The 24372-nt window shown below is 43.5% G+C and overlaps 1 protein-coding gene and 2 pseudogenes across 3 annotated transcripts in view; 1 reads left to right on the plus strand and 2 right to left on the minus strand.

The window, feature by feature from the left end:
- The first annotated feature begins 1394 nt into the window (after positions 1-1394).
- FNTB (farnesyltransferase, CAAX box, beta) overlaps positions 1395-24372 on the plus strand; it is an 87544-nt gene continuing 64566 nt past the window's right edge. For all 3 annotated transcript variants that reach the window (XR_008382295.1, XM_053601097.1, XM_053601098.1), the window contains exon 1: positions 1395-1773. Coding sequence is in view for 2 of the 3 variants with exons in the window: in XM_053601097.1 (XP_053457072.1) it covers positions 1630-1773 (144 nt within the window). In the remaining variant the exon portion in view is untranslated. The remainder of the gene's footprint in view (positions 1774-24372) is intronic.
- Positions 9381-9684, minus strand: LOC128593249 (ribosomal biogenesis factor-like; annotated as a pseudogene).
- Positions 21840-24309, minus strand: LOC128593828 (interleukin-11-like; annotated as a pseudogene).

Consider the following 24372-nt stretch of genomic DNA (forward strand, 5'->3'; position numbering starts at 1 on the left):
TCTTTCATACCATTTACCACAAGTCTTCACATATCTGTTGTGTTTATTTTATTTTTATTTTGAGACAGAGTCTCACTCTGTAGCCCTGGGGAGAGAGTGTCTTGGCGCCATCACTCACAGCAACCTCCAACTCCTGGGCTCAAGTGATTCTCTTGCCTCAACCTTCCAAGTAGCTGGGACTACAGGCGCCTGCCACAATGCGGTGCCATTTTTAGAGATGAGGTGGCGCTCTAGCTCAGGCTGGTCTAGAACTCGTGAGTTTAGGCTATCTGCCCGCCTTGGCCTCCCAGAGTGCTGGGATTACAGGTGTGAGCTATGTGCCCAGGTCTTATCTATTGGGTTTAGACATTCAATTTCCTTAGTATGTAAGACTCCATGGGCAGGGACCTTGTTTGTTTGTTTTTCACTTTTATATCCTAGTGTCTAGCCCTAGCACAATACCTGACATGTAGTAGATGTCCCATAATTATTTGCTGGTTGACTGGGTGAATATTTCTTTCCTACTGCTCTGTAACTCCCAAGAAGTAGGAAAAAAATCACAGTGCCTCTCCATCACTGAGTTACTAAGAGGGCAATTCTGCACATTTGTTGAGAAGCTCCTAGCTTCTCTGGGAGGCTCTTAAGTACTCAAACGTGCACAAATATTCTATTAATACTAGCATCCCAGAAGCTATACGCAGAGCTGTCAAAAGCTCTTTCAAAGTCCCACTCATTGGGCTCAGCGCCTGTGGCTCAAGCGGCTAAGGCGCCAGCTACGTACACATGAGCTGGCGAGTTCGAATCCAGCCCGGGCCCGTCAAACAACGACGGCTGCAACCAAAAAACACCCGGGCGTTATGGCGGGCGCCTGTAGTCTCAGCTACTCGTGAGGCTGAAGCGAGAGAATCGCTTAAGCCCAGGAGTTGGAGGTTGCTGTGAGCTGTGATGCCACATCACTCTACCCAGGGCGACAGCTTGAGGCTTGTCTCAAAAAAAAAGTTACACACACACTGAGGGCGGCGCCTGTGGCTCAGTGGGTAAGGCGCCGGCCCCATATACCGAGGGTGGCAGGTTCAAACCCGGCCCCGGCCAAACTGCAACCAAAAAAAAAAATAGCCGGGCGTTGTGGCGGGCGCCTGTAGTCCCAGCTACTCGGGAGGCTGAGGCAAGAGAATCGCTTAAGCCCAGGAGTTGGAGGTTGCTGTGAGCTGTGTGAGGCCACGGCACTCTACCGAGGGCCATAAAGTGAGACTCTGTCTCTACAAAAAAAAAAAAAAAAAAGTTACACTCATTGGGTCCTTGGGCACCTGAAACTGCAAACTACTGCATTACAATAAATGATCAGAATGCTAAAGTTTTAAAATTTGCATAACAAACTGAGGTATCCTACGCCATCTCTCTGAAACTCAAGAAGTACGCATTCTTGCGCTCCAGGAAGCTGAGCTCTTGCAGCAACACCTCTGCCCAATGGGGGGCGGCAACAGCTCAGTAATTCCCTCCCCAAAGACGTGTAAGATAGGAGGAGAGATTCGCGTTCAAAATCTTTTTGACTCTACCCGCTCTCCGTAGCGCCTTAGCCCGCTCGAGTTTCAATGCTCGCTGTTGCTCAACGAAGCTGTGTCCTACACTCCGCCAGCTGCTCTCCCGGTCATGGCTTCTCCGAGTTCCTTCACCTATTACTGTCCTCCATCTTCCTCCACTGTCTGGTCAGAGTCGCTGTACAGTCTGAGGCCCGAGCACGCGCGGGAGCGGTTGCAAGACGATTCGGTGGAAACAGTCACGTCCATAGAACAGGTGAGGTGTGGCAGGGCTGGGCGAGGCGCCCGCGCGGGGCCTTCTGGGAGTGGGAGTCCCGTCCGCATGGCTGCCCGGGCGTGGGATTCGCCGGGGAACTACGACTCCCACAGTGCATCGCGGCGCCCCCTCTGGGAAGCCCTGGGCGCCCAGGCTGGGGTTACGGAGAGTACCGTTTGTGGGGTCAGGTCGGGGAGGGGTCGTTTCGAGGTTGGGCTTGGAGGAGAGGACGGCACCCAGTCGCCTCTGCCTTAGAGAACGGGGAGGATCATGTTCTTTGCCTAGAGGACACAGGCAACCCGGGTGGTTCCGACAGCCCACTCCATTCAGTCAGGACTTGGGGAGGTGCTGGGATGGAGAGTGTGCTTTCCCCAAGTGGCTGTCAGTTCCTGGACCGACAAAGGAGAGAAGGTCCAGACTGCAGTCATGCCATTTCACAATCTAATTCCTGACCTGCAGCGCTTAGGTTTGGAGCCTCCCTCATGGGTGAGCTTTTTGGCAGTCATTTGAACACTAGCTCTGTGTCGGATACACTGGAAATACAAAGAAGTAAACAGTCCCTCCACGGGAGCCTGGTTGGAGAAAACAGGAAAACAATACAGTTTGGAAAGTGCTGTAATAAAAACATAAATTTTGGAATACTTATTCATTAAGTCCTATTACTTTTGAAAAGTGTTGGAGGAGTGTGTAGTGAACTATAGTTTCTTCTTTTCATTCCCCAGTTGGAATTGTTTCTAAGGTAGTTACTACAGAATTGTTTATACCCATCTGTCACTAGAAGAGGTTAGGATGATTCTTTTTAGCATTAACAAATGGGCGTCAGGCTGCTTACTAAAATAAGATCTCTAATAAGTAAGATCAGTCTCCAGGCTTAACCTTGGAGGGACCTGCTTTGGTTTTCCATACCTGAAGTTGGAAGCCTCTCTTCACACAACATGAATAGCAATAATTATTGTACAGTTATGACTAAATATAAATTTATGACAAAAATAAAGGCTCAAAGACCTGATTATTCAGGAACAGCAGACTGTTTTTACTGGAGGTTTACACTGCATGGATATTAGGGTGGCAAAGGAAATCCTTACCTTTTGAATCTAGCCCCCAGGTTGGTTACTTCACCATTGTGTACTACAGAAGTCTGATTGCAAAAGATTGACAGAAATCTCCCATCAATGAAAAACCTGCAGAATAGAATCTTTGCAGTATTCCTTGGTGATGGATTTTTTTTTTTTTGAGACTGAGTCTCACCTTGTCACCTTGTAGAGTGCAGTGATGTCATAGCTCACAGCAACCTCAAACTCTTGGGCTCAGGTGATCCTCTTGCCTCAGCCTCCCAAGTAGCTGGGACTACAGGCCCCTGCCACAATGCCTAGCTATTTTTAGAGATGGGGTCTTGCTTTTGCTCAGGCTGGTCTCAAACTCCTGAGCTCAGGCGATCCACCCATCTCAGCCTCCCACAGTGCTAGGATTACAGGCCTCAGCCACTTCTGAACTCTTAGTGATGGATTCTTGATTTTATTCAGGTCAAGTCTTTTTATCTGACCTTATGTAGCTGATTGAATTGACGGAGCAGAAAAGGGTATGGATAGGAGGCTAGTGGAGAAAAAGGAATCACAAGTTGGAACAAACTTTTGCACTTACAGAGGCAAGTCAAAAACAGAAATACTATTCGGAGTTTTTCTGATATGTGCACCCCTACCCCTGTCTCTTTGTCTTTCTCTCTTTCCTTAGTAGAGTACTGAAGTTTCTACATATGTAGTTCCTACCAGGAAAACACCAGCATTTCTGATCTGTGTACCTAGCCATATTGAGTGACAGGAAAGTGGGTACAACAAGGTTGTCATTTAGCTAAGGCCAGGGCTACATGTGGATGCTAGGTTCTGATATGGAATGTTGGTGTTAGAAAAGCATTTTTCAAATCTAAGCCCAGTGGTATGCTAAACAGTAGAGCATCTTACATTTCTTTTCCATGTCTTTATTCCAGCTCACATTTTAAGAACAGGAAGACAATGTGGTATCTCATTCTCGTGGCTGTCTCACTTTTTTTTTTTTTTTTGAGACAGTCTCACTGTGTCATTCTGGGTAAAGTGCTGTGGTATCACGGCTCACAGCTACCTCCAACTCTTGGGCTTAAGCAATTCTCCTGCCTCAGCCTCCTAAGTAGCTGGGACTACAGGTGCCTGCCACAACACCTAGCTATTTTTTTTTTTTGTTGCAGTTGTCATTGTTGTTTAGCTGCCCTGTGCTGGGTTTGAACCCACCAGCCTCGGTGCATGTGGCTGGTGCCCTAACTACTGCACTATGGGTGCTAAGCCCGTTCAACAAATAAACCTGAGTGCCTTCTGTGTGTCAGGGACTATTGTAGGTGCTCATTGTATGTCAGTGAACAAAAAAGGCCAAGTTGATGCCTTTCTGAAACTTTTGTTTTAGGCCAAGGGGGCAATTAAAAAAGAAAAAAATTTCTTTATCTGTGTAAAAAATGCTAATTAGAGAGAAGTGTTGTGGAGAAAGTAAAGCAGAAGAAAGGGGATAGTGGTGCCAGCAGTGGGTAGGGAGGGAGCCTGAGAGGTTTTCACATAGGTGGTGAGGGAAAACCTCTGATGTTACCACATGTGATCTAAGACCTGAAGGGAGGGAGCAAGGCATGTGTGGATCTGGCAGAAGAGTATTTTGAGCAGAGAAAGCAGGGAGACCTGAGGCAGGAGTATGCCTAGTGAGCAAACAGGAGACTAGGAGATGGGCTTGGATCATGGAGAGCCTTCCTGAACATTGGATGTACTTTAGAGTACCCTGATTGAGATGGGGAGCCATTTACCACCCCAGATTCCTTTGACCCTTTCCACCCTGCACTGTGTTCCAGGAGGTGACCCCCACTGGCGGCTGCTGGTTGTATTTGTCTGTGGAAAGTATTGCTACAGGGTGAGAGAGAGGGAGAAGAATGCTGTTGGATATTTCGTCCCTCTTGTTTGTGTGGGCTGGCTTTCCTTAGCATTAAGGTCACATTTTCTATCAGGTGTTGTCTCTCCGGAACCCTGTGTCTCCCTCTCCACCCCTCTTCACATATCCAGTCCTAGGAGGGGTCAGATACCCCTGAGTTTTCAGCTCCCCACACTGCAGTTCACCTCATGGTTTCTCTACACCTGCCCATACCTTTGTAGGTAGCTCCTTGACAAAGTCTCCTCAGATCACCCACTTTGTGCCATCTGTTTGCTGCCAGGACTCAGACTGGTCTGTGATCAGAGGATTTTCAGCAGGGAATGATATAACTAGCATTTTAACAGGCTCATTTAGGTTACTCTCCACGGTAGACTGTGGGGGAGGAAAGGCTAGATGCAGGGAAGCCCTTCAGGAGGCTCCTGTGGTATTCTAGGTGGGAGTCAGGGGCAGCTAGCTCAGAGTGAAGATAGTGGAGCTTCTGGATATTATCTGAAGGTCTCTACCTTGATAACCTGTTTTGCAGATGGATTTGTTGCAGGAAGGGCCTTTTATGACACTAGAAAGCAGGGTGTAGTTGCATTGTTAGTGCCCTCCTTTCTTGTGCCATCTGCAGTCACCCCTTTGCAAACACTGTGATTCAAGTTGGTAGATTAATACTGATCATTTTGGTAGCAGCCTTGCCAAGAACAGTTGTTCACAGAAGGTGCTACTCCTGCTTTTCTTTTAGTTTGCCCTTGAACAGGCCCAAAAGCATTCTCGTGAAATGGCATGATGCCATCAAACTGCATTAAGTCAGGTGATAGTCAATTCCAAGGGGAATATAAAAGAATTATCAGTCTTGATTCCTGCCCTCAAAATTCTTTTCTCTTAGAGGAAAAGAAAAAGAATGTGCCTGAAGCAATTTGAGTGCTAAATTATGACATCATTGCATGAGGATTTCAGGGACTGGAAGAGCGAAGTGGGGGGGAGTTCTCTAGAAATCCAATCCCTCTATTGATTGGAGTTGGATTTCCAGAGAACTCCAGGTGTCAGAGTTACTTCATGAAGAACATGAAACGAAGGTGGGATGGTAAAGAATAGAGTTGAAGAGGGTCGTTCCAGGAGGAAGAGTGTTATTAGGGAGGACACAGGCTTGACTGGAGACAGTGAGGAAGATGGCTTTACCAGGAGTGGATGTGAGCGGGGAGGAAGGTCCTGTGAGCTTGGTGATAGGCTGGCTGAATGCTGGCTTCATGTGTGGGCAGTGAGGCCCCCACACATCTTGAGGAGGGATCTGCAGTGTTCAGGAAAGACTCCTGGCCCCCTGTTGTCTTACTTCAAATTAGAGGCTCTGAAAGAAATATGATCAAACCTCTCAGTTTCTTATGCCTCTGGTAGTAGGATTCACCTGGTTAGGTGATCAGTAGGCTAGCTTTCTGAGCCAATTTTACTTTACTGAAATTTAACATAGACCATATTGCCCAGCTATAATCCCAAGTATCAAAACTTCCCCATTTAAAAGTAAAAAAAAATGTTTTCCAATGAAGTTTGAAAATACATTTACTTTCAGGTAGGAAGGTGAACAAGTCAAATGCCTACTTAGAAAATTTAGATTTAGAAACATAAACCTATTAAAATCACATACTTTATAAAATAACACTAATTTGAAAATACTGGTTTTCCCTCTCTTTCTTATTCATAAAATGTTCCTATTCAAACTCTTCACGTGCATCTTTGATTTCAGTATTTTTAGCCTTGCTGGAACTGCTTTTTGAGTCAGCCGCTGTTTTTCGAGACCACATGTTCATTTCTCTGAGATAAGTCCTTTTTTTGTATGTAGGATGTTGTCATTGAATATTTTATCCCAAGTTACAAGTATCCACTTGCATAACAGTAGAATTTTTTGTTTTTTACAATGTATCTAGTTGGTGTTTATTTTTGATGACTACAATTTAACCACTTTATTACTTTTTAAAGTGATTTTTGAAAGGCTAGCTTCTAATGATACTTTATCCATAGAAATGGGAGTTCAGATGCCCAGGAATAATGACTAAATCTATGTTTAAGGTTTGTCTTCTATGGCTGATACCACTAGCAAAAGTGGCCAAAATTAGACCTTGACCAAAGTTGTTTTAGGCTAATTTGTCACCTCCAACTCGTACTTTGTATTCAAAATAAGGAAACTAAAAAAACTCCCCAGAGAAAGAGGTACTTTGTATTTGTGTGTGAAAAATTTTTGGAAGATTTTGCCTTATGTTTAACATATTTTTTACATAGCTTCAGCAATAGCATGAATCTCAGGCAGCAAATCTGGTTTCTGGAACAGTCCTTCTCTGGGAGAGAAGGGGAGATGTAGGAAGACAGGGAGTGATGGCTGTTGATGTGAAAGTCAGTGCATCATGAGAATGGCTTTAAATAGAAACCAAGAAAGTACCAGGTGTACTAGTTGACTTTTACCACTCAATGGTGAATGGAAATTACTCTGTGCTTCAACTGATTGAATTTCGAGAGAAACTCCATGAGATATGTTTTTTTTTTTTTTTTTTTGAGACAGAGTCTCACTATGTCGCCTTTGGCAGAGTGCCATGGTGTCACAGCTCACAGCAACCTCAAACCCTTGGGCTAACGCAGTTCTCTTGCCTCAGCCTCCCAAGTAGCTGGGACTACAGGTACCCGCCGAAGCGCCTGGCTATTTTTTTGTTGCAGTTGTCATTGTTGTTTAGTAGGCCCGGGCTGGGTTTGAACCCGCAGTTCTGGTTACAGGTGCTGAGCCAAAATTTTTTTTTTTTGAGAGATGGGGACTTGCTCTTGCTCAGGCTAGCCTCAAACCTGTGAGCTCAGGGCAATCCACCAGCCTTGGCCTCCTAGAGTGCTAGGATTACAGGAGTGAGCCACCACGGCAGCCTGGCCTCCATGAGGTATCTTTTAAACTGAGCTTCTGAGAATGCAGGGGGGATGGTTAGTTCTTAATTTATTACCAGGGCACCTAAGTCTTGGAGACTGTAGTACAGTCTCTACATCTCTGGCTCTTAGAATGTAACACAGTCTATCATTGAAAAACACAAACTAGGCTGGGCTTGGTGGCTCACGCCTATAATCCTAGCACTCTGGGAGGTTGAGGCGGGTGGATTGCCTGAGCTCATGGGTTCAAGACCAGTGAGCAAGAGTGAGACCCCATTTCTTTCTTTTTTATTTTCTCATCTTTTTTTTTTGGAGACAGAGCCACAAGCTGTCACCCTAGGTAGAGTGCTGTGCTGTGGCATCATAGCTCATAGCAACCTCCGACTCCTGGGCTTAAGTGATTCTCTTGTCTCAGCTTCCTGAGTAGCTGGGACTACAGACACCCGTCACAACGCCTGGCTATTTTTTTTTTTTGGTTGTAGTCGTCAATGTTGTTTGGTAGGCCCGGGCTGGATTTGAACCCGCCAGCTCTGGTGTATGTGGCTGGTGCCTTAGCCACTTGAGCTACAGGCACCAAGCCATAGACCCCATTTCTAAAAAAATAGCTGGGTGTTGTGGCAGGCACCTGTAGTCTCACCTACTTGAGAGGCTGAGGCAATAGAATCACTTAAGCTCAAGAGTTTGAGGTTGCTGTGAGCTATGACAATTATGATGGGAGTATGTTCTGAGAAATGGGTTTTGCCTTGTGTGAACAGCACAGAAGTCTATTACATAGTCTTAGATACGTCTAATATCTAACATAATCTTACATAGTCTATTACATAATCTGTGTAGTGCAGCCATCTACACAAACCTAAGTGGTGTAGCCTAGTACACATCTATGTATGGGATAGCCGTTGCTCCTAGGGTACAAGCCTGCACTCAGTACTGTAGGCAGTTGTAACACAATGGCAAGTATTTGTGTATCTAAACATGTCTAAATGTAGAAAATGTACAGTAAAAATGCAGTATAAATGATAAAAACGGTACTCCTATGTTGTGAACTTACCACGAATGGCGCTTACAGGACTGGAAGTGGCCACAGTGGGTCCATGAGCAAGTGGGGAGTGAAGGTAAAGACCTAGGAGGTTGTACTGTAAACTATAGTTTAGACCAGGCGTCCTCAAACTTTTTAAACAGGGGGCCAATTCACTGTCCCTCAGACTGTTGGAGGGCCGGACTATAATTAAAAAAAACAAAAAAAACTGTGAACAAATTCCTATGCACACTGCACATATGTTATTTTGAAGTAAAAAACAAAACAGGAACAAATACAATTCACACTGCTTCATGTGGCCCGCGGGCCGCAGTTTGAGGACGCCTGGTTTAGACTATAGACACTGCGCTTGGGCTGCTCTACATTTACTATACTTTCTTTTCTCTCTTCAAATGATAAATTAACCTTACTTTTCTACTTTATAAACTTTTTATCTTTTTTTTTTTTTTTTGAGACAGAGCCTCAAGCTGTCACCCTAGGTAGAGTGCTTTTCTAACTTTTCTACTTTATAAACTTTTTATCTTTTTTTTTTTTTGAGACAGAGCCTCAAGCTGTCACCCTCGGTAGAGTGCCGTGGCATCACAGCTCACAGCAACCTCCAACTCCTGGGCTCAAGCGATTCTCCTGCCTCTGCCTCCCAAGTAGCTGGGACTACAGGTGCCCACCACAATGCCCGGCTATTTATTTATTTATTTTTGTATAAAACATTTAATTTATTGGTCTTTTTGGGGGAATTAGATGCATCACTACTGTATTACAACAGAGCCATTATTAATCTTGTAGCTTCATCAACATTAACTGGTTCACTTTCCTGACGCCGCTGAGGAATCAATTCTTTCTGCACAGTTCAAGAGAAAGGCCTTTTGAGAAGTGTGCAAGTTCCTTTTGTATATTTACAAAAGCTTTATTCACTCTGTTAACTGTTTCATGATTCATAATACTTATCTTCTTAAGGTTAGCGGTAACTGGTTTTGCTTTGTTTTTAGCCTAAAGTTTTTTTGGCTGGCTATGTGAAATACATTCCTGGACTTCTGCCCTTGTAATTTGTTCTTGGCCATTGTCAGATGTTTGATCTCCGTGTGCAACTTCCTAGAGTCCTGGTGATGTCATCTGCACATCCCCAGCTATTTTTTGGTTGCGGCCATTGTTGTTGTTTGGTGGGGCTGGGCTGGATTCATACCCGCCAGCTCAGGTATATGGGGGTGGCGCCTTAGCTACTTGAGCCACAGGCACCAAGCCAACTTTTTATCTTTTTTTAAACTTTTTTGAGACAGAGTCTCATTATGTTGCCCTCGGTAGAGTGCTGTGAATCATAGCTTACAGCAACCTCTGACACCTGGGCTTAAGCAATTCTCTTGCCTCATCCTCCCAAGTAGCTGGGAGTACAGGTGCATGCCACAGTGCCCGGCTATTTTTGTTTTGGTAGTAGTTGTTTGGCAGGCCCGGGCTGGATTCAAACCCGCCAGCTCTGGCGTATGTGGCTGGTGCCTTAGCCGCTTGAGCTACAGGTGCTGAGCCCTGGCTATTTTTTTGTTTTATTTGTTACTGTTGTTTTAGCAGGTCTGGGCTGGCTTCAAACCCCCCAGCCTTGGTGTATGTGGCTGGAGCCCTACCTACTGAGCTGTGGGAGTCGCCAACTTTTTGGTTCTTGTAATAACTGTTAGCTTGAAATATAAGCATGTGTAGCTATACAAAAATATTTTCTTTCCTTATATCCTTATTCCATAAACTATTTCCTCTTTAAATTTTTAAATTTTCTTTGTTGAAAACTAAGACACAGGTGAGGGGAGGTGGCTCACACCTGTAATCCTAGCACTCTGGGAGGCCAAGGTAGGTAGATTGCCTGAGCTCAGGAGTTTAAGACCAGCCTGAGTAAGAGCAAGATCCCATCTCTACCAAAAATAGAAAAACTAGCTCGGTGTGTTGGTGGGCACCTGTTAGTCTCAGTTACTTGGCAGGCTGAGGCAGAAGGTCACCTGAGCCTACGAGATCGCTGTGAACTGTGATAATGCCCCGGTCTCAAAAACAAAACAAAGCAAAAGAAAAAAAATCTTTTTTTTGAGACAGAGTCTCAAGCTGTCGCCCTGGGTAGAGTGTTCTGGTGTCATAGCTCAGAGCAACCTCTAACTCCTGGGCTTAAGCGATTCTCTTGCCTCAGCCTCCCAAGTAGCTGGGACTACAGGTGACAGCCACAACGCCCGGCTATTTTTTGGTTGTAGTTGTCATTGTCGTTTGGCAGGCCTGGGCTGGATTTGAACCCACCACCTCTGGTGTATGTGGCTGGCACCTTAGCCCCTTGACTACAGGCACTGAGCCAAAAGAAAAAAATCTTAAGACACAAATACATACATTAGCCTAGGTCTACATAGAGTCAGGACCATCACCTCCACATCTTGTTCCACTGGACAGTCTTCAGGGGCACTAACGCACATGGAGCTGTCATGTTGCATGCTAACGATGCCCCCCTTCTGAATACCTCCTAAAGGACCTGGCTGAGGCTGACTTATAGTTAATTTTTTTTTTTTTTTTTGTAAGTAGGAATATACTCTAAAATCCCAATAAAAAGTATAGTGTGGTGAATACATAGACCAGTAGCATAGTTGTTTATTATCATTATCAAGCATCATGTACTGTACATAACTGTATGTGCTGGCCTTTTATACAGCAGACAACATAGTAGGTCTGTCTACACCAGCACCATCACAGGCATGTGAGCAAGGCAATGTGCTTGCTGAGAAGCTATAACCGTGACGTCCTGGGCAGCAGGAATTTCTCAGCTCCTTTACAATCTCATGGGACAGGTATATGGCAGGTACCTGTAGTCTCAGCTACTCAGGAGGCTGAGGAAAGAGGATTGCTTGAGCCCAAGAGTTTGAGATTGCTGTGAGCTATGACACCACCACAATCTATCCAAGGCAACAGCGTGAGATTCTGTCTCAAAGAAAAAAAAAGTCCTAATAGGTATATGTGGTTGTGGCTCTTATTGATGGAAGCATCATTATGTGATTATATTAGTTTATATTATATATCTGTGTATAGCATATATAAAAATATATGGCTCGGTGCTTGTGGCTCAAGCGGCTAAGGTGCCAGCCACATACACCTGAGCTGGCGGGTTTGAATCCAGCCCAGGCCCGCCAAACAACAATGATGGCTATAACCAAGAAATAGCCAGGTGTTGTGGCGGGTGCCTGTAGTCCCAGCTACTTGGGAGGTGGAGGCATGAGACTCGCTTGAGCCCAGGAGTTGGAGGTTGCTGTGAGCTATGATGGCACAGCACTCTACCCAGGGCAACAGCTTGAGGCTGTCTCAAACAAAACAAAACAAAACAAAACAAAAAATATATGTTAGATTATATGTCCTAAAGATGTGTGTATATTTTCTATAGTATATGGTGGGGTGTGAGCATATGTGTGTGTGTGTATGTATGTATGTGTGTGTGTGTGTGTATACACACACACACACACACATATATATAAATATAAAATCTGACCAGCAGGGCGGCACCTGTGGCTCAACAGAGTAGGGCGCTTGCCCCATATGCTGGAGGCGGCGGGTTCAAACCCAGCCCGGCCAAAAATAAAAAATAAAAAAATTGCAAAAAAATAAAAAGACATTTATTAAAAAAAAAAAGATCTGACCAGCAAACCTGAAAACATTCTGTATGTAGAGACACCTAGCCAGTATCCTGTTGGAAACAGGTACTTCTGACAAACGCTCTGAACTCATGTTCCCTTTTTGCCATATCCTAAGTGACCAGTTTCCTCATGACTAGAGAGGGTAAGAACTGCACTGTTAGGACTTTTTTTTTTTTTGAGACAGAATCTCACTCTGTTGCCTTGGATAGATTGTGGTGGTGTCATAGCTCACAGCCACCTCAAACTCGTGGGCTCAAACAATCCTCTTTCGTCAGCCTCGTGAGTAGCTGGGACTACAGGTACCTGCCATATACCTGGCTAATTTTTCTATTTTTAGTAGAGACGGGATCTCACTCTTGCTTAGGCTGGTCTCAAATTCCTGAGCTCAAGGGATCCTCCTGCTTTGACCTCTCAGAGTGTTAGGATTATAGGTGTGAGCTACTGTGCCTTGCCTAGATTAACATTTGTTAATGGAGGGCTGGCTAGCTTGGGAACCTAACAGGTATAATATTGTTTTGATAGGAAAATTAATAAGGGGTAAGCAATTGATTCGCCAATGAACTTTTGGAGCTCAGCTTCTTGTATATTGTGTCCTGCCTGTCTTTGTAGGTGCGGGGTATGAGGCATCACAAAACTAAGCAGTTTGGAATTCTCTGTCTTTCCTAAGAAATTTATAGTTAACAAAAAGTACAAAGTAATGTAAGTAACAGTCATTTTTCTATAACTAGAATTAACTTGTTAATATTTTATTATGATTTTTTGCTTCTGGTTATTTGTTGCAAGGAAGAAAACAGTGAAGAGGGCCAGAGTCAGGATGCCTGGGTCCTGTAGATGATGCTAGTTTTCTACCGAAGTGCACTTTTTTTCCTATGCTGCTATATAGTGTGTTTATAATGTACCATGGTATATAGTAGTTGGAGGGGACAACCTACGTGTGTAGTACATTATTGAATAGTATTATATCATGTAATATACTATATTTTATCTATTATTTTACTGTTGGTGGACATTTGGGTTGTATCTATGTTTTTACTATTATTTACAAAACTGTATAGGGGAGGAAGAATGTCTTTTTCTTCTACCTTATGAGTTCTTGGCTGGAGCCCTTGTAAAAAAAATACAGATCGACAAGAGAAAAACATGTAATTTTATTTAAGAAAAGTTTTATGGCAAGTAAAACTTTTACTTGCCATAAAACTTAAGTAAGGTGAAGGCTATGTTAACCAGTTTGATGTAAGCATTCCAAATTATATATAAAATCAGCACATTATCCCATAAATGCACTAATGTATATAGTTATGATTTAATACAAAAAAAGGAGAAAAGAAAAAGAAACATTTTGATGCGTGTCTATAATCCTAGCACTCTGGGAGGCTAAGGTGAATGGATCGCCTGAGCTCAGGAGTTCAAGGCTAGCCTGAGCAAGAGCAAGACCCCATCTCTACTAAAAATAGAAAAACTAGCCGGGGATCATGGTAGGAACCTATACTCCCAGCTACTTAGGAGGCTGAGGCAAGAGGGTCACTTGAGCCCAAGAGTTTGAGGTTGCAGTGAGCTATGATGTTCTACCTAGGGCAACAGAGTGAGACTCTGTCTCAAAAAAAAGAAAAGAAGAAGAAGAAGAAGATAAATTTTATGTGACATGGGAGCCTTCTTGAGAAAATGAGGACCCGAAGTAGTTAAACCTGGGTATTTTTACACTAGGTTTGATGCAGAGTGGAAAGTCATAGAGAAGTGAGATGAGAAGAGTGGGTATGAGCTAAGTAAACACTGGAGGAAACTCAGCAAGGCCCATTCGTTCACATTCCTGTCTGTGTTCCTTCCTCTTTGGGGATAAGGGTGCTCCTTTTCTCCAAATATATGGAGGGCACCTCACACATAAGAGTTGTGTTTTTTTTTTGGAAACAGAGCCTCACTTTGTCACCCTTGGTAGAGTGCTGTGGCATTATAGCTCACAGCAACCTCAGACTCTTGGACTCAAGTGATTCTCTTGCTTCAGCCTTCCGAGTAGCTGGGACTACATGTACCTGCCATGACACCTGGCTAGTTTTTCTATTTTTACTAGAGACGGGGTCTCACTCTTGCTAAGGCTGAGCTCTAGCAATCCACCCACCTTGGCCGCCCAGAGTACTAGGATTACAAGCATGACCTACAGTGCCTGGCCCTCACATGTAAGAGTTTTATGACCCGTTTCAGGTCTCAAATTCCTTCAGGTTAAAATATTTAATCTGCCAAGATGCCTATTTTGGGGTAACGTGTCCCAACCCCTACCAGTATAGTGAGCATCTTTATACACACCTTCTTGTACACACGTGCAACAGTTTCTCCAGGTACAAGAGGTAGAATTGGTAGGTCGTAGGGTCTCTACCCTTTTAATTTTAGTACCTGATCTCATATTGGTACTAAATTGCCTACCACAGTGACTGCAGCAATTAAACCGTAACTACCCTGTTTCCCCGAAAATAAGACAGTGTCTTATTTTAAGGTGTGCTCCCAAAGATGTGCTAGGTCTTATTTTCAGGGGACGTCTTATCTTTCCTGTAAGTAGGTCTTATTTTCGGAGGATGTCTTATTTTCGGGGAAGCAGGGTAGTAGTATACTGGAGTTCTGTTTTCACAACACTCTCTCAAAGACTTGACATTGTCAGAAGTCTTTTTTTTTTAATAGAGACAAGATCTTGCTCTGTTGCTCAGGCTGGCCTCAAATTCCTGGCTGTCAGAAGTCTTAATTTGTGCAAAATAGTATCTTTTATTTTCTTGTATTGTATTGAGACGAGTCTTACTCTGTCACTTTGGGTAGAGCACCGTGGCATCATCATTGCTCACAGCAACCTCAAACTCTTGGGCTCAAGTGATCCTCTTGCTTCAGCCTCCTGAGTAGCTGGGAGTATAGGCATCCACCACACCGCCCGGCTAGTTTTTCTATTTTTTAGTAGAGATGGGGCCTCCCTCTTGCTCAGGCTGGTCTCAAACTCCTGAGGTCAGGCAATCCACCCACCTTGGCCTCCCAGAGTGCTAGGAAAAATGGTATCTTTTAAATATGTTCCAGATTCCCTTAAGCTCTTCCTTACCCTTGCTTATGTTTGTGTTATCTTTTTTCTTATAGTTTGGGCTTTTTGATGCTATCCTTCCCTATCCAAAGATATAAAGATTATTCTGTATGTCTTTTTTTAAAAAATGATTTATGTTTTTCATGTTTAAGATTAATCAACTTGAGTTTTTTTTTAGGGCATAAAGTAGGAAGCTAATTTTCTTGCAGCAACATTTACTTAATAATCCATGGTTTTTCCTTTGATAGTGAGTTTTACCATCTCCCTAATACTAAGTTTTCATATATGCATGGGCTTAAGGAATTTTTTTTTTTTTTTGTCATCCTCAGTAGAGTGCTGTGGCGTCACAGCTCATAGCAACCTTAAACTCTTGGGCTCAAGTGATTCTCTTGCTTACTTGAGAGCAAGTAGCTGGGACTACAGATGCCCATCACAGTGCCTGGCTATTTGTTGTTGTTGTTGTAGTTGTCATTATTGTTTAGCAGGTTCAGGCTGGGTTCGAACCCGCTAGACCTGGTGTATGTGGCCGGCGCCCTAGCCACTGAGCTATGGGTGCTGAGCCAGGCTTAAGGAATTTTTTAATGAAAATGCTGCTAGAGAAAGATTTCTGCATATTATAACATAATAATGACAAGCACCTGCCCTTTGAATGAGTGGGGTTATTGCTAGTAACATAAATTTTTGAACTGCAGGCCTTTGGGAATCTCTTAATTTATGATATAAGCTTAGTTTTCTTTCTTTACATTTAGAAGCACCTAATCTTAAAACAAGTTTTTTTTTTTTTTTTTTTTTTAAAAAGGAATTGACAGTGAGGGCACTGAGTGGCTCAAAAAGCTGGCTGTGCATTAGAATCATCTGGGGAGCTTTTTGATTTCTCCCCCTCCCCCAAAATACCGCACACCAATTAAAGCAGAACCTCTGGGTGTATTTACGTGATCTCCCCTGTTGGTTCTAATGTGTAGCACTGAGAACTCTGGCACCATTCAAGGAGGTTTTCAGCCTTGCTGGAGAGGACACAGCAGAGTAAGGAGGCTCCGTCAACCTCCTGTTGAATCATGGAACTGTAGGGGAGGAAAAAGAATCTTCTCTCTACTTTTTCTGAGTTCTTAGCAGGGACCCCCTATAAAAAGAGACAGATTAATAAGAGAGAAGTAATTTTTTTTTTTTTCAGTTTATGGCCAGGGCTGGGTTTGAACCTGCCACCTCTGGCATATGAGGCCGGCACCCTACTCTTTGAGCCACAGGTGCTGCCCAAGAAGTAAGTTTATTAACACGAATAAGTCATGTGTATATGGAAGATGCCCAGAGAAATGAGTACATCTCAAAGAGGTGGCTTAGAATTCAGGCTTAAATACCATCTCCATTTGAAACAAAGAAGGATGTTGAGAAGCCGGTAGTGGGGAGGTTACCAGAACAAGCACAGTAAACAAGGGCAAGGTTTGGTGTTCAGATTTATGGTAAGGTGGTGCCTTCTCTTTTGATAAGAGTCCCTAGTGGTTCAGGGACATCCTTCTCTTTCTGGTATATATATACAGAGAAACAAATGGAGATTGCCTTTATAGATGTGAATTCCTTTACAAAACGATAACTTCTACTCTGTTTTCAGAACTTCTGTGCCTGCTATTTCTCAGAATAATTAGCTCAAAATAATCCTTATGCTAAAGAGGCTTATTGTGGGGTGGCATATTCTGGTCTCCTACAGTTATGTTTTGGGGTAGCATATTCTGGTCCCCTACATATCCAAAATATTAGGTTATTTATCCAGAGAAATGTTTTGTTTGTTAAACATTTAAAAAATATTTATCTTTTTTTATCCTTTATTAGTTCAGAAGAACAGTATGGTAAGCAGTTTAAAAAAACATTAATAACAACTAAGTAAGTATGAACAAAGAAAGTACTATTCGAAGTGAAACTTTATGCCTCAACCTCCAAATCAAAATTTAGTGAGTATCACACTATTAGAAACTTTTTTTTTTAAGACAAAGTTTTACTATGTCTTCCTCCCTAGAGTGCTGTGGTATCACAGCTCACAGCAACCTCAAACTCTTGGGCTTAAGCGATTCTCCTGCCTCAGCCTCCCAAGTAGCTGGGACTACAGGCGCCCACCACAATGCCCAGATATTTTTCTGTTGCAGTTGTCATTGTTGCTTAGCTGGCCGGGTCTGTGTTTAAACCCGCCAGCCTCAGTGTATGTGGCTGGTGCCGTAACCACTGTGCTATGGGTGCCAATCCTAGAAACCTTCTTTGATCAATCAGACATTCAACCTAATTCATAAGCAGAAAGAGGATCTCTAAAAGAAGATATTTATTTGGTATGGGGTGTTTTAGTAGGAGTATGCACGCCATAGTAAGCTATGTGCATATTCAGGAAAATAAAGGAAGGCAAAAGTTTTTATTTTATTTTTTATTTTTTTAATTTTTATTTTATTTATTCATTTATTTTTGAGACAGAGCCTCAAGCTGTCACCCTGGGTAGAGTGCTGTGGCGTCATAGCTCACGGCAACCTCTAACTCCTGGGCTCAAGCGAGTCTCTTGCTTTAGCCTCCCAAGCAGCTGTGACTACAGGCGCCCGCCACAACACCTGGCCATTTTTTGGTTGTAGCGGTCATTGTTGTTTGGCAGGCCTGGGCTGGATTCAAACCTGCCAGCTCTGGTGTATGTGGCTGGCACCTTAGCTGGCAAAGGTTTTTAAAGAAAAAGTGAGGATTTTGTAATTGTTAAGATAATTATTCTTGGCTACAAGGATTAATAACAAAGGTGATGCCAGTCCAAAGTTGGACAGGTAATTTCTGCACAGATGTCCTTGCAGTAATTTATTTTGCTATAGCCTTTGTGCAAGGTTGCGGTTTTTGCAGAGTCTTAAGTGACAGTTTTTGTTATCAGGCAATTTATGCATTAAAATCTCTCTTCATAGCCATTCCTGGCTCTGTTTGTCAGGATTTTTTAACACAAGTGACTCCATTTGGATTCTCACATTAATAACAACTAAGTAAGTATGAACAAAGAAACTTTCCTCAATGTTAGTTTGCATTAGAATCCTCTGGAAGGTTGGGTGGACCATATCTGAGAATACTGACAATTTACCTTTCTAACAAGTTTAGCTTGGTTCCAAGTGAACTCACACCTTGGGGAAGAGGAATTTTGGTTTCCATGATTTATGGCAGTATTATTCATAGTAGCCAGAAATGGAAACAGCCTATCTATCAGCTGATAATTGCCAAACAAAATTTTATCTATCTACATAGTGGAATAATACGTGAATATTTTAGGAAAAAAATGTAATAAAAAGAAATAGAGTACTGGTGCATGTTATAACATAGACGAGCCTTGCAAACATGCTAAGTGAAAGAAGCCTGTCTGAAGGACTGCACATCGTATGATTCCACTTGTATGAAATTTCAGAACAGGGAAATTTGTGGAGATAGCAAGTAGATTAGCTGTGAGCTAGAGAGGATAGGAGATTGGGTTCGGTGGGTAAGAGGTGTGGGGTTACTTTTTCAGGTGGTGAAAATGTTCTAAAATTGACTGTATGAACATTATAAAATGTTCTAAAATTGATCCTCTTCCCCAAGGTGAATCATAGAAACTAAAATTCCTTTTCCTCAAAGCAAGCCATAAAACCCGGAAAGATCATTCTCTCTTTTCTCCAGAAGACTCTCATTCCAGAGGGACCCTGCCCCATACTCGGGAGGAAGAAATGTTACACACAGAGGCCAAGAAGAATCTGAGTGGATCCCATTAGATATTCCCTTTGTGCAATCACATCTACAGAGCTGTCCATTCTTCATTAAACGTCAGCATAAAAATAGACAGCTTTTCCTGGGTCTTTATATCTGGACTGGGAGTGGTTAGCAGGAGCTGGGGGGCGGGGGAGGAGGTGAAGGTTGGGTGTGATGGCTAAGAGGCAAAGTGTTACTTTTTGGGGTAGTGAAATGTTCTAAAATTGTGATGGGTGTGCAACTCTGTGAATATGCTAGAAGCCATTAATTCATTATGATGAACAGCTGACCTGTCATACTCAGGTATTTATCAGAATTCATAGCTTGAATTTTCAGATCTCAGTCAGTTACTAACTGCTTGTTCATTCTGAAGAAAGGATTAGGAAATCAAAAAATACTATGTTGGGAATATTTTAAGCATTTTCCACTTCGTGGCATGACACATTCCCGTGATTTTTCAGGCATCTTAGTTTATAAATAAATCTCCATTTTTCTTGCCTACTACTTGGCTGCTTATGCTGTCTGAGTGGGAGCTGAAGCGGGACTTCTTGGGATGGAGTTCTGGACTGCAGGATGCTAAGGAGAAGGTGGCTCATCCGCTAGCATTTGACAGTTACTGAGTCGCAAGGATTTGAATGGGCTTGTATTGGAGTAAAGCAATTGTGTTTTTCTCTAGTCTGATTTTGTTTCATTCAGAGTTCATCACCTCAGATTTCACAGTTTGGTCTGCTGTCCGCATCAGTGGGCTCTGCATTCATGGGTTCAACCAACCCGTGGGTTGAATATCTATCTGAAAGCCACACAGCAGCTCCCATCTGTGATCCCAGCTACTCAGGAGGCTGAGATAGGGGAGGATTGCTTGAGGCCAGAAGTTCCAGACTAGCCTGAGGAACATGATAAGACCCCCATCTTCAAAAAAAAAAGAAAAAGAGAGAAAAGAAAAAATATTCATTCAAAGGAAGTACATCTGTCCTGAGCATGTAGACTTATGTACACAACATTTATATTTCAATAGGTATCATAAGTAACGTAGAGATGATTTAAACTCCAGTCCTGTGCTGCATAACGATGTTTCAGTTGACAGAGCACATATACAACAGTGGCCCCATGAGATTATAATGCTGTATTTTACTGGACCTTTTCTATGTTTAGATATACAAATACCTGTCATATGATACAGCTGTGTACAGTACTTGGTATGGTAACGAGCTGTCCGGGTGTGTAGCTGAGGAGCAGCAGGCTCTACTGAATATATTCTGGGCATGTGGTCAGCTGTGCCATCGAGAGTTGAGTAAGCACACTGTGTCATGCTCACTGAAGAGGACGTGCCTAATGACACATTTCTGGGAACATATCCTCAGTCGTTAAGTGATGTCTGACTGTATGCAGGAAGATGCATGTAGGTTATATGCAAATTGTCCATCGGTTTATATCAGGGACTTGAGCAACTGTGTATTTTTGGTATCCTTGGGAGATCTTGGGACCAATCTGCTATGCAATACCAAGGAACAACTGTATATGATAGGTGAATCTTTATTCAATAATTGGATACATATTTCTTTTTTTTATGTCACTCTAAAAATAGTGTTTATTATTAAATGTGTCATGAAAAATACACAGTCATGGTAGAAATTCCAAAAAATACAGACATAAACGATAAGTCACCTTCAATCCCACCTCTCACCATTGACCTTGCCAGAGTCACTGTCAACATTTTGTTGTATTTCTCTCCAGGACTTTTTTTCCCTTCAATCCGTAAGTGTAGAAAGAGAAATGTAAAATGAGGATTCCCTTAGTGGTTTCTGTGTCTTTTCTCCGGTGGCTTCCATTGTTTTTAAATTTTTTTAATTAAAAAAAAAATTTTTTTTTGAGATAGTCTCACTCTGTTGTCCAGGTTAGAGTGCCCTGGCGTCAGCCTAGCTTACAGAAATCTCAAATTCCTGGATTCAAGCGATCCTCCTGCCTCAGTGGTGCCCCCCACAACACTGAGGTAGTTTCTCCATGGCCTCCCTTGTGTGATGGCTGGTATTCCATCATGCCATATTTTATTTAACCATCCTCCTCTGTTGGACGTCTAGTTGTTTCCAATTTGTTATTGTGAACATTGCCATAATAAATGACCTTGAACTTATAGGTCGGTGACCTTCTGGAAACTTCCATTAAATATTTATTGAGAACCTGGGAAGTTCTGGATGTCAGGTGAATCTCACACTCTGCCTTCACAGAACGTTCTGGACAACTGATCAGCCTCCCCTCCTCTGCCAGCCAGGACTTCCCCCTGCTCCTGCCCCTGCCCTAGGCAGCCCCTTGTCCAGCCCCAGGCTTCAGAGAAATCGCCCTAGCCACACTCCCTAGTATGTGTGACAAACTTAATTCCCTGTTCTCTGTCTCACAAGGATGTCTCACATTTTTGTACAAAAATCCAGGCTTCCCTCTTCCCTCCCTCCCCCCCCATCCTAACACAAAAAGTAATTGTTTAATAAATAATATATGTTCCTGCCTGGGCCCCGAGGGGAGAAGTCAGGAAGGCTCTATGGACGGACTTCTCAGAGAGCCAAGAACCTGGAATCTCAGTTTCCTCCTTCTCAGGGACCCAGAAGAACTCTCACTTCCTGCATCCCATTGCTTGAATAAATAAGTATAAATAAAGCACAGATGTTTCCCCCCCAGATCTCATGAAAGAACTATATCTTGCTAGGGGGAGAAGGGGAGGGGTAGCACCTGGCTGCTATGCCCCTAGTCCCGAAATAAATAAATAAATAAATAAGATCTGGCTTTGAAGGATGATGGTGATTTTGGGTCCCAGTCACAGCTGCATCTTCAGCAATAGCAGTCCCCTCACAGCCCAGTCCAGTGTCAGATGCAGCCCCCCCAGGATGGCGTGGGCCGCCCTGACACCTCCCCAGGCTGAGGCAGGTGGGACCAGAGGGGGCACTGGTGGCTCTGGGAGTACCTGGGGCAGGGCCAGGCGGGACATCAGGAGCTGCAGCCGGTGCAGTAGCCTGTCCAGTTGGGCCTGCAGGGCACCCAGCTCAGGCTCCAGGGTCTTCAGGGAAGGGCCATCTGCCCAGTGCAGCCACTGTACATGGTGCAGGTAGGAAAGCAGGTCAGTTTGAAGTCATGTCAGCACACCAGGGAGCTGCAGGGCTCCCAGGGCACCCACACTCATGGCCAGCGTGAGTAGAGAATCAAGGTTGTGATCCCCTTCGGCTGGGAATTTGTCCCTCAGCTGTGCAGCCAGCTGCCGAGTGTCCGCCAGGAGGGAGCAGGTGAGGAGGACGGTGCTGTCCAGCTCTGCCTGAGGGTCTGGCGAGGTGGCCCGGGGCAAGAGCTCTATCTGGCCTCAGTAGGACCAAAACAGGCGGCAAACACCTGGGAGTAGAGAGAAGTGAGTCTCTGGATACATATTTCTTGTATTTAATATATTTTCTGTGTTTCACTGAGGCTGGTGCTTTATTTTAGTTAGTGTGAGTGTCTGGAATGGAAAAAAGGATGATGAAGATTCTGGGACAACTTTCTTATTCCTCCAGAGTCAGATTCTCATGGTGACTTCAGTCTGTTTTTTGAAGCATTAATAATGTCTTAACCAGTTCATCCCTCAAATTCATGTTCAAAGGCAAATCTCAAAGCACATCCTAAAACCAAATATAAATGAATTTTAGATTGATTGCCATTTTAGATGATCCACGTCACTGCTCCCCTCATCATAAGTATTTCTTGAACACTTGTCCAAGGGACTAGGAGCTCTAACTCCTAACTCTACAAATAAATGACACATTATTGAAATTTTCCAGGGAGGAGATTATTATATATCTGGAAATCTCTAAAGAATATGCCACACTACAAAGATTATGTTAACCCCTCCTTTACTATACCCTGTCCTTACTGGGGCTGTCTTGTGAGACTGTATGATAGTGTGGCCTTCAGAGGAGGCAGGTGATCTGATTTCTTTTGTGACCTGACTTTCTGAGATCCTTTGTTTTTTTAGAGACAGAGACTTACTTTATTGCCCTTGGTAGAGTGCTATGGCATCACAGCTCACAGCAACCTCCAACTCCTGGGCTTAGATGATTCTCTTGTCTCAGCGTCTTGAGTAGTTGGGACTACAGGGGCCCGCCACAGTGCCCGGCTAGAGATCCTGTGTTTTAAGGGACCATGGAGTCCTCTGTTTTAAGGACCCAATTGCTATTCTTTTGGTGTTTCCACAATGAAGCTCTTATAAATCACTTGGATGATTTTAATATTTTTATTGAACTATTCAATCTGGCAATGAGAAGTATAACTCTTGGCAGGAACTAGTTGTGCATGATGGCCCAGTTAATGAACACCCAGACAACTTCATAGAGCAGGCAAGAATAAATCAAGTGTAGAGGAAGAAAAAAATCATTTTCTCTCTACTCTTCTAAGTTCTAGGCTGGAACCCCTGTAACAAAAGACAGATGAACAAAAGAAAGGCAAACAGAAGTTTAGTATGTATATCTCGTATACCCATGGTAGATACTCAGGGAAAAAAGCATAACACTGAAAGAGGTGGTCTAAAACTCCAGCCTATGTGGCATCGTCAACTAAAAAACTAAAAATAAAGTGTGGGAGGCCACTTATGGAGAGGTGACCAGGAAAAGTTTGGTAAACAGGAGTGAGGTTTGTTACTCAGATTTAAGTAGGTGCTGCCTTCTTTTTTTTGAGACAGAGCCTCAAGCTGTCACCCTGAGTAGAGTGCTGTGACATCACAGCTCATGGCAACCTCCAACTCCTGGGCTCCAACAATTCTCCTGCTTCAGCCTCCCAATTAGCTGGGACTGCAGGCGCCCCCCACAGTGCCCGGCTATTTTTTGGTTGCAGCCGTCATTGTTGTTTGGCCAGGCCCAGGCTGGATTCGAACCTGCCAGCTCAGGTGTATGTGGCTGGTGCCTTAGCCGCTTGAGCCACAGGTGCCCAGCCGGGTGCTTCTTGATTAGAGTTTCTTGTGATTTAATTTTTCTACCCATCTGGTACAGACAGGGCGACACCCTTGCAAATGGAGATTTCCTTTGTTAATTTAAATTTCTCTGTTTTCAGAGCTTCTCCTCTGTCTTTAGTTTCTTTAAAAAATAGGCTCAAAATAATCCTTCTGCCATTGAGGTATATTTTGGGGTGGCATATTCTGGTAGCCTACACAAGCAAAAGATCTGTCTTCATCTGATTCCTGAGTAACAGTGCCAGGGAGCCAAACACCTCAGCTACCGTTAATTTGTATATTATGGATGAGGTTACGGGGTAGATTGTGGTACCAACATGGTGGTGCCAGAGATTCTCTCTTTCTCTTTCTCCCAACTTCCCCTTTTCTGTTCCCTCCCACC

Source organism: Nycticebus coucang, chromosome 9 (genome assembly GCF_027406575.1).
Source record: "Nycticebus coucang isolate mNycCou1 chromosome 9, mNycCou1.pri, whole genome shotgun sequence".
Classification (NCBI taxonomy): domain Eukaryota; kingdom Metazoa; phylum Chordata; class Mammalia; order Primates; family Lorisidae; genus Nycticebus; species Nycticebus coucang.